This window comes from Papilio polytes, unplaced genomic scaffold, assembly GCF_000836215.1.
Source record: "Papilio polytes unplaced genomic scaffold, Ppol_1.0 DF823691.1, whole genome shotgun sequence".
NCBI classification, from domain to species: Eukaryota; Metazoa; Arthropoda; class Insecta; order Lepidoptera; family Papilionidae; genus Papilio; species Papilio polytes.
This window is the reverse complement of record NW_013525513.1, coordinates 562,153-571,891: the sequence shown is the minus strand read 5'-3', so window position 1 is coordinate 571,891 and position 9,739 is coordinate 562,153. Positions and strand designations below refer to the sequence as shown.

The 9,739-nt window shown below is 33.3% G+C and overlaps 4 protein-coding genes across 4 annotated transcripts in view; 3 read left to right on the top strand and 1 right to left on the bottom strand.

The window, feature by feature from the left end:
- The first annotated feature begins 52 nt into the window (after nucleotides 1-52).
- Nucleotides 53-557, top strand: LOC106104208 (COX assembly mitochondrial protein 2 homolog). Its single transcript, XM_013284173.1, has 2 exons — nucleotides 53-233; nucleotides 369-557. The coding sequence occupies exons 1-2, from the start codon at nucleotides 153-155 to the stop codon at nucleotides 534-536; spliced, it is 249 nt and encodes an 82-aa protein (XP_013139627.1). The 5' UTR covers nucleotides 53-152; the 3' UTR covers nucleotides 537-557.
- On the top strand, nucleotides 539-1,128 carry LOC106104207 (FAM206 family protein CG9288). The gene has a single exon (XM_013284172.1). The coding sequence runs from the start codon at nucleotides 551-553 to the stop codon at nucleotides 1,079-1,081; it is 531 nt and encodes a 176-aa protein (XP_013139626.1). The 5' UTR covers nucleotides 539-550; the 3' UTR covers nucleotides 1,082-1,128.
- Nucleotides 1,129-1,393: 265 nt separating this feature from the next.
- Nucleotides 1,394-2,860, top strand: LOC106104203 (aminomethyltransferase, mitochondrial). Its single transcript, XM_013284168.1, has one exon. It carries the CDS (start codon nucleotides 1,612-1,614, stop codon nucleotides 2,842-2,844), a length of 1,233 nt encoding a protein of 410 aa, XP_013139622.1. The 5' UTR covers nucleotides 1,394-1,611; the 3' UTR covers nucleotides 2,845-2,860.
- Nucleotides 2,861-3,258: 398 nt separating this feature from the next.
- Nucleotides 3,259-9,739, bottom strand: part of LOC106104202 (paramyosin-like) — an 11,555-nt gene continuing 5,074 nt past the window's right edge. The window contains exons 11-19 of the mRNA XM_013284167.1: nucleotides 9,573-9,678; nucleotides 8,982-9,204; nucleotides 7,791-7,970; nucleotides 6,838-7,102; nucleotides 6,623-6,730; nucleotides 5,945-6,156; nucleotides 5,067-5,642; nucleotides 4,615-4,791; nucleotides 3,259-4,037 (exon numbers count right to left, since the gene is read on the bottom strand). Coding sequence (XP_013139621.1) covers nucleotides 3,957-4,037; nucleotides 4,615-4,791; nucleotides 5,067-5,642; nucleotides 5,945-6,156; nucleotides 6,623-6,730; nucleotides 6,838-7,102; nucleotides 7,791-7,970; nucleotides 8,982-9,204; nucleotides 9,573-9,678 — 1,928 coding nt within the window. The 3' untranslated portion in view covers nucleotides 3,259-3,956. The remainder of the gene's footprint in view (nucleotides 4,038-4,614; nucleotides 4,792-5,066; nucleotides 5,643-5,944; nucleotides 6,157-6,622; nucleotides 6,731-6,837; nucleotides 7,103-7,790; nucleotides 7,971-8,981; nucleotides 9,205-9,572; nucleotides 9,679-9,739) is intronic.

The following is a 9,739-nucleotide window of genomic DNA, read 5'->3' as shown; positions in this document are numbered from 1 at the left end:
AATATTTTTTATAATCTATATTGGAAAGAAGTCAATAATAAATGTAAGTCTGACACTTTTTCTCGTAAATATGATAAGATTTTAATTTGCTAACATTGGTTGAGATATTATATTTAACATAATTAATTAGTTACATAATATTTAAAATCGGAATGCATACTGATTTATCACCTCACTTGCATACTCATGAGTGCAATATCCTAATAAAAAAATTACAAGATTGTCATGTTGAGGTTAGTACAGTTATAAAATGTTATTTTACATTTTACTAAATAACATTCTCAGAATAAAGCACCTTTGTTATCATTTAGGTCTTCTCTTTCTTAAGTATTGATATTTTATAAACTAACCTTACATTGTTTTTTCAGCATTCCTTCCGAAAATTTCTGGGTTATTGCAACGACTTTGATAGGGATATGAGAAAGTGTTTGAAAGGGGAACGTATAAGACGTCAAAAGGCAAACCACGAAGAATCTATAAGAAGACATGCCGAAATTAGAAATCGGATATTAGCTCAACAACAGGCTAAGCAATAGTTAAAAAGAAAAAAATGGAATATGACATACTTCAGTCGATTAATCTAAAAGATTTATCCCATTTCAAATCCTTTACCGACCGTTACTTTAGCAAAAGATATGTATTAAATGCTAACGGAATTGCAAACAATGATATAATGCTTATGTTCCACTCAAACAGAATAACACTATTGAGTCTTGCACCGAGTCATTTCTTTTTCAAGAAAAGTGATCAATACAAAATTAATTTTAATGTTGGCAATATTGATAGATTAACAAACACTGTAAAAGGCAAAGGAAAGAAGGGTGGACAAATGTTAACTCCAAATTCTGTTATTTGTAAAGTAGAATATGATGACGGCACAACATTTGATATACCATGCTGCATGAAGGGTACACTTATAGAAGTCAATAAAGAATTAGCTAAGAAACCTGAACTATTAAGGGAACAGCCAGATTCTAGTGGTTTTATTGCAATTATGTTGTCCAGTATTGCAATATCTGATTCAACAAAAAGTGAGCTTTTAAATCATGAAGAGTATGTTAAAACTTTCAATGGTTGTTGATAGTAAGTAGAAAATAGATTGTTAAATAAAGTAATTAATTTTTTGTATTTGCTTTGTTTCCTTTTATTCCAAGTGAAGTGCCACAGCAAGTGAATCATTGTTTAACATTAGAGTTGAGGTTAATACAGAAACACTTGGATTTCCTAAGAGTTGACCTTTTGAGTATAAGCAAACAAGTCTGTAGTTTTGTGTACAGTAAACTGTGATTGACCAAGTAGTCAGTACTTTACTCATGAAACAACTAAGATAGTGATTTTATTTAAACAGAATCAGGTTGTAAAAGCAAAAGTTTATTTGTAAAAATTCAATCTAATGTTTTCAGATATTTCAAATTAAATTTCTTTCTAAGAGGTTGTAACTTTAATAATAAAAAGTTAGTTGCAATGAATGCAAAGGCAATGAACTAATTTCCTTATCACTAATTTATTTACTCAATTGCCTGAACTTAGACCTCTACTTACGAAAGTTTGATAAAGTGTTGATGTGATCCAACTGTTCTTTGCTACAAATGTGTCAACGTAATTACTAAGATGTGCTCTCAAAATTTAACGCGCGTGCTTTTTACAAAGCAATCGAATTTGAAATGGTGTATTAGTATATTAAACAATCGTGCATATAGTGATAACTCTGTGAAACCAAAGAAAACTCCTTTATACGATCTGCACGAAAAATATGGAGGGAAAGTGGTTGATTTTGCTGGTTTTCTGCTACCGGTGCAATACTCGGATATGAGTGTTTCAACCTCACACTTATTTACCAGAAGCAGTGCATCTATTTTCGATGTATCACATATGTTACAAACGAATGTTTACGGCAAAGATTGCGTTTCTTGGTTCGAGTCGATTTGTCCTGTAGATTTAAAAGGTATGGTCAATGGAAGTAGTTCTTTGACTGTATTCCTGAATAACAATGGAGGAATCATCGACGATTTGATCGTCACTAAAGTAAAAGAAGATCAACTATACATTGTATCAAATGCTGGACGAATGGAAGTCGATAAACAACACATGCAAGAGACTTCGGAAGCATTTAAAAAGTCTGGTAAAGATTTGTTAGTGGATTTCTTAGATGTTAGTCAAAGAGCTCTTATTGCGCTACAAGGTCCTAAAGCAGTGGCAGCATTACAATCATTAACAAACATACCACTTGCTGATTTATTATTTATGACGTCTACTATCGGAGACGTTGCTGGAATCAAATGTCGCGTGACTCGCTGCGGGTATACTGGTGAAGATGGAGTGGAAATATCCATACCAGCAGACAAAGCGACCACAGTAACGGAAGCTTTATTACAAAACCGCGATGTAAAACTAGCAGGCTTGGGTGCTCGAGATTCCCTACGACTTGAAGCCGGTTTATGCTTATATGGGAATGATATTGACGAGACAATCACACCAGTGGAAGCGAATCTGACCTGGCTTGTAGCTAAAAGACGTCGAGGTGAGGCCAATTTCCCTGGAGCTAGTGTTATTATGAGACAAATAAAAGAAGGAGTGGATAAAAGACGTGTAGGTATAAGGATAGAAAAAGGTGCACCAGCAAGAAAAGATGCGGTTCTCAAAAATAAGGAAGGGAAAGACATTGGGAAAGTGACTAGTGGATGTCCTAGTCCGTCACTAGGGGGTAATGTTGCTATGGGGTATGTTGCCGAACAATTCAAGAAATCTAATACTGAATTATTAGTCAACATACGCGGTAAAGATGTACCCTGCGTGGTAGCTAAAATGCCGTTTGTACCTTCTAAGTATTATGTGAAGAAATAAAAAAATCATTAAAATATATCTTTATTTTATTACACTATCCTAATTACGAAATAAGATACAAAATACTACTAAGAGATATTACCAAAATTGATACATAATATATACTAGATTTAACAATTTGCAAATTAACAATTGAGCAATAACAAATTCGAGAAAACCATGTTTAGAACATTTAACTTCTATTCAATATAAGGGAATCGTGCGTGGAATAGTAAGGAATGTATATTTCGCACTCTAATACTGGTCATTACAATACAATGTGTACTTCACTATCACAGGAATATTATAAAAAGGAATTAATTATCAACATACTATACTATCACTGATATTATATAAGTACATAAAAATATAACAAATAATTTTACAGTTTTTTTTTTTACGAAAAATTTCTCAGAATGATCAAATTACAAAAAATACTTAAACACCTAACAAAGACATTCTGTAATGAAATATTAAATAAAAACCTATAACTTGAGTTTATTTATATCAACAACATAACTCACGCCCGTAACCCTAGGGGTAGGCAGACCACGGACCTCCATTTAGCGCGGTTCTGACACACCTCTCTTTCAAATTAATTAATATACATCAAATGAAGAAACATTTTCGATCTCAATATTTTACGCACTCGTTATTTATAAAAAAACAGATGAACATAAGAAATTTTTTTTGGGCCTTTCGCGTAGTTAACTTAGCTACGGACTTAGGACTTAATGCAAATATTATTATTTAATTTGTATTAAAAATTAAAATGAAATTATACGTTTAATGGAAATAGACCCTAACCTTTTCAAAACCCTAAACGTTAGCACCAGGCTATACAAAACAATGTAAAAAGTCAAGTTATATTGTCATTATTATGGAACACAATTTTTAACGACATTATCATACAATCCCACTCACAGTCATTAATTTACCATTAAGGGTACACTTAGTGTATAATACTTAAATAGATCCTGTTAGAATGGGGCAGACAGTCTTACAATAATTTTAAGTACAATTCTTCCTAATTCTTGGTCCCATTTAATTAGAGAGGATTTAAAAAAAAACATTTCTTTTTTTACACAAAATGGATGACATCCATGAAATAAAGAGGTAACAGTCTGTCTGTGTCACTTACTTTGACCCTCTTTGAAGTTATCTTGAGCGAGACGAGAAAAGTCTTCGTTCAATTTATTTATCATTTCTGTACACTGAAATAATAAAATTAATAATTAAACTTAAATGGTTTTATTAGACATTAAAAAATATATAGAAATGTATTAAAACTGGAATAAAATAATCACACATATCCACAGTACATGTAGGCTGACCTTCCCCCTGCTCCCCCCCCCTTGATAAAACCAAAGAGATTCAAAAACCATATAGAGGAAGCATAGTTGACATTTCACTTGAGACATTTTTCACATGATCCTCACACACTATTAATTGATCCTTATAAGTAATTGTATTTGAATTGCCAATAGGTGTCACTAAATCTTATATAAGTGTTTATGTTTTTATTTTGTGACATTGTTTAATTTATCCTGTAACTAAAGACTTATTATAATTTTGTAAAATGTTTTAACACAAGGACATGAGGTGGTGTACTAAAATTGACAACTAACATAGTACCTTCAAAAGAAGTTACTGTTGAAAATATTACTATGTCTAGTCTATATATTTTTTAAATGTCTTTAGATAAAACCCTGTGACTTGCAGTCATATCTCTATAAGTACAAATAGAACTGATCTGTAGATCATCTATTTTAGTAGATTATGAATACTTACATCATATTCTGGATATTGTTGTGCCGGTGTGCGTTTCCCTCTGTTCCTATCCTCTTGTATTCTGCAGTTGATGTGATAGTTGATTTGATTCTGCAGCTTCACAAATATCTTCCTATATTCATCTTGTATTCTGTTTATCTCACTGTTAATGTGAGCGTCTTTTTTAGACATATAATCCTGAAAATGATGTCGATTATTAAAGAGTGTAAGGCCTGTACCTCCACCAAAGCGAAGTCTTGACCTAAAGAAAGATAATATTTGTTTGCTTGTTCCAGATTATTATCGAACGTAATTAAAAAAATGCATGAACAATCTCAGAAAAAAATGTTATTAGCTTAGTTAAAAATTAGCAAATTATTTAGTCTATTTCTTCCACTCAACAAACTTATTAAAAGAAAAGTTTACAAGTTGTAAAAGGTTAAACCGCGAGGCATTACTTGTATAAAAAGTACCTTGTAAGTGTACACAGTTTTCTTAGCATTCTTATACTTGTCTTGTATACTTTGATATTCAGTTTGTAATTTAGCATAAGTCTGTTCTTGTTGTGCTAATTGCTCCTGCAATTCCGTCACTTTCACTTTAAGCGCCTGCCACTCTGACGCACATACGTTCGTCTTCTTCTTCCAATCTTCTCTCTCCTTCTTTAACATGTCTTCTAAGGACCCCAGTTTCGTTAATCTTTCTTTATATCTTTCCGCCTTCAATCTCCATTCGATACTACTATCTTTTGCTTTCTGACATTCGTTTATTAATTCATTGTGTTCTTTTATCAGTACTGATATCTCCTTCTCTTTCGCTTCCAATATCTCTGTCACTTTCGCACGTTCTGATAGAATGAATTCTTTTAATGTTTCAACTTCGTGCGCTTTTCTTTCTAACATTTCTTTTAGTTTATTGATTGTTGTTGTCTGTTCTGCTTCTAATTCTTGAATGCGTCTTGTGCAGTTCATTTCCATTGTCTTCATTTCTAATGTAAATTTCTCCGCAAGTTGTTCTCTTATGGCTTTTTCCCTCATCATAACTGATGTCTGGAAATAATTGTTTTATATTTTCAATCAAACGAGAGTATACTAATTACTAGAAATAGGATTCATGCACCTTATATCACACATAGATTGGTTTAAAAACACAAATACAGTTAGATTTAGATTAACTTTTACGGTGACATTATTAAATTCTAACTGAAAATAAATGACCGATTTCGCATGTATACTACGTGTTGCTGGAGACATTGTCCGCGTGAAATCAAAAAAATGAGTTATGGAAATACGTCAAAAAATACAAATTTATTTTTTATAATATCAGTATAGATGATTAGGGTACTGATTACCTTGGCTGCGATATCATCATCATGTGACTGATGTGTGGTGTGGTCTGTGTGGTTGGTGTGGTCAGTATGGTCAGTATGTTCATTGTGGTCAGTGTTGGTGGCGACGCAGCGCTGGTCCACGAGGCGCTGGTAGCGCTCTACTATGTACTGCTGGAAGAACTCCGCCTTGCCCTTCAGCTCCTTCATCAGCGTCTCGCTGCTTTCCTGCGTTGCTGGATACAGTTTGCAATGTAAAGTTCAGTTTTCACTAACCATAAGTTATTTAAGGCTCTTTTTTACTGAATAATAGCCACACATTTATTGTTAAAGACCTTTTTTACTAAGAAATTAGAAACAGTACTAAATATTAAAATTATTTTTCACTAGACAAACACATTTAGTATTAAAGTTCTTTTGCACTGAGCGACTGAGCTGTTGTGCAGTGAAAAAGAGGTTTTATGTTTTTAGCATAAAACCCTATTTCCAGTAACTATTCGAGATCGACTTAGTATGTCAATCGCCAGTGCGATCGCGCCAGTGGATATTATTTACAGCTTTTTTAGGAATAAAAGTGGGGTTAGTGAAAAAGGTATATGAATATAATAGATGTAAAAATTGAATTCAGTATAACTGTGGATTTAAAACTTTAATAAATATAAAGTTATAGTTATGTATAATAGTGTTATAATAAAAACTTACACAATTTGAGTGTGCATTTGTTGAGTTGTTCCTCCAAATATTTGATTTGCTTCAGAAGTTTCTCGCATTGAAGGCACGGGATTTCTTTCCTCATTGCACTCTTTTCATCTAAAAAAAATTACTCAAATATATTTAAATGGCTTTTATGAAAAAATATCATATGTAAAAAGAACGGAATTTCTTCTTTAAGAATAAACTTTTACTGAATCACTCACCTTCTAGATATTTATTTAATTTTTCAGTAAACTCTTTCTGTTTATCAGTAAACTCTTTTTGTAGTTCCGATATTCTCTTATTAGCTCTGTCTAATTCTTCTCTCGCGTTCGTCAGATCATTTGCCGCCTTCTCCAACTCCATCTTCTGCCTCTCTATCCTCTCTATGTATTCCCTCTCTTGTGTTTTGTACATCTCCCTCTCTTTTTGTATTTTCATTTGATTGTCCTTCAATTCTCTAGAGACCGCATCTCGTGTGCTACACACCTAAAGATAAATTATGTTCTAGTGTTGTTTTGAACAATAGTAAACGAGTAATAATTTTTTTTTTAGGGCAGTTTTATTTTCAGGTCCTATTCTATACAAAAAAGTAGTCCTTCTTCTTAGTAATAGTAACTAGCTTTTGCCCGCGACACTGTCCCCGTGGAATTAAGAAAAAATCAAAACCGAGTAACCTACGTGTTCTTCCAGACTACATCCTCTCAGTTCGTTCATCCGTTTAGACTACAAACTCTAACAAACATTCGTCCATCTAAACTTTTACATTACAAAGAAATGTGTATTTACGGTTTTATTACATTACTAGCTTGTGCTCGCGACTCCCTTTACGTGCAATAAAAAACCAAAAGGTAACTTATGTGTTCTTCCAGACTATCTTCTAAATATGTAACATTTCATACAGATCCATTTATCCGTTAGACTACAAACAACCATCCATGCAAATTTTCGCATTTATCATATTAATTAGATTATTGTATAGTACTAGCTTTCGCCAGCGACTCCGACTGCGTGGAATAAAAAAAACAAAAGTGTAGCCTATGTGTTCCTTCAGGCTATACTCTACATCTATGCCAAATTTTATCGAGATCTGTTCAGCAGTTTAGGCTACACGCTAATAAACATCCATCCATCTAAACTTTCGCATTTATAATACTAGTATGTAATATAATAATACTTGTAAATATAGATTCTTGAGCTGTGCGTTGTCGCTAAGTGTTTGTTTGAGCTGCGCGCTGCAGCGCTCCAGCTCGCGGCGCAGCTCCGCGTTGGCTTCCTGCGCGATGGAGGCGCGGCTTCCCTTCTCGGTCTTCAATTTCTCGTACTCCATTTCTATTTCCGTGTATTTTAAATCCAACTGAAAAGACGAGAAATCTTTTAGATTTATTATTCACTAGCTGTTCCTGCGCTTCATCCGCATAAAATTTTATTTTATTGTTTACATTTGTCAAATTATCAATAGCAAATGTCAAAACGACATGACATGATAAACCTTGGCAATCTTGCTTCCTTGATGTTGGCAGCAACTTATGGTCTCTTTCCCACATTAGGGTTTTTATCCAAAATATTTTTCCCCTAAGTTTAATGGCGTGAAAATGTATAACCTAAAGCGTGACGTAAGTGTAGGGCTTTTAATTAAAAAAATAATTATTCAAAAATATGCTATAGTTGCTGACATCTTAGGCAACAAAGAAGTGTGTGTTTACGCTTTCTTATAATAAGTATAGAGTATAGATCTAAGATAAGTATAGATTAGCTTTTGTCCGAAACGCGAATAATACCCTGCGTGTACTAATAATATACATTGTGCGATAAATTTCAGAGAGATCCGTTAAGTCGCTTTGTAGATACATAGTAACAAATGCCCATCCATTTTCATTATTAAATATCTTATTAATAATGTTTAATTTTGATTTGTACTAAGTCTGAGTTAAACAAAAAAATACTCATCACACATAACTTAACTAGCTGTTGCCTACTATTCCGTCCGCACGGAAAAAAAATCTAATTAAATCGTGAGCCCTCCTATATACTACGCTCTTATATTGCTTTTACACCAAGATCCATTCAACAGTTCTGAAATTAATGAACAAACCCTACTTTTGCATTATAAAACAAATTCATCCTAATTGTCTATAGTTTTAAACAATTTATTTCATTGATACTAGCGATATTAATTATAACACTGCACTCGAGATCTCGTCAGGAATGCGCGCGAATATCCATCCTTCTAATGACAGTGACAGCTGTCAGTTAGGGATGTGACATTTATGCCGATAATCTAGTGTTGCGCCAATTCTACAGCGCGGTAGTAATTTTCTTCTTAACAATAGAAGTACTTTGAGTACAGATATCAATATAAACTTACAGCTTTCAGTTGAGCTCTAGCTTGTTCCAGGTCGTCAGTAAGCTGTTGGTTGTGCTGCTTGTAGTCGTGCAGCAGCTGGCGCTCGCCGCAGTCCGCCACCAGCTCCAGCTTGTTGTGCAGCACGGCCAGCTTCGAATTAAGCTGCATCTCGACACCTTTGTACTCTTCTATCTTTGAACGCAGCTCGGATTCCTGTTTACGATGTTGTTCTAGTTTTTTATCCCTGGAAATGTTTGGATAAGAATATGTACTGTCGCTTTAGTAGCTTTTAAATGTGTGTGTACCATAAATGGTGGCAGTTTAGTAATACACGGCTAATTACTTTTTATTCAATAACTCAATATTACCTAATTGGTTATTTTTAAGAAGAGATGGAATTTGTATTGTTGCAAACAATTCTAAATATACATTACTAAAAATTATACTGAAGATATAACTTCTCTACGAATAAAATTAAGACTTAGGTTATTTAGATGATAAAATATTAGGTCGTAAACGAAAGAAAAAGACTGGTAAATCTTAAAAAAGAAGGCGTATGTTAATGAAGAATAATTTAACATGGAGACATATGTAAAAAATTTCAATAAATACCTTTTAACAACTTCTTCTTGCAATGTAGATAACTTTTGTACTTGTAACTTGTATCGATTGAGAACATCTTTTAGTGTTGCCAATTTCCCCGGCGATGGAGGTTCTCCTGTTAAAGAAAAATGTAATATACTATAAAAAGCTTTAAAAAATTATCTGAGACACCTGCC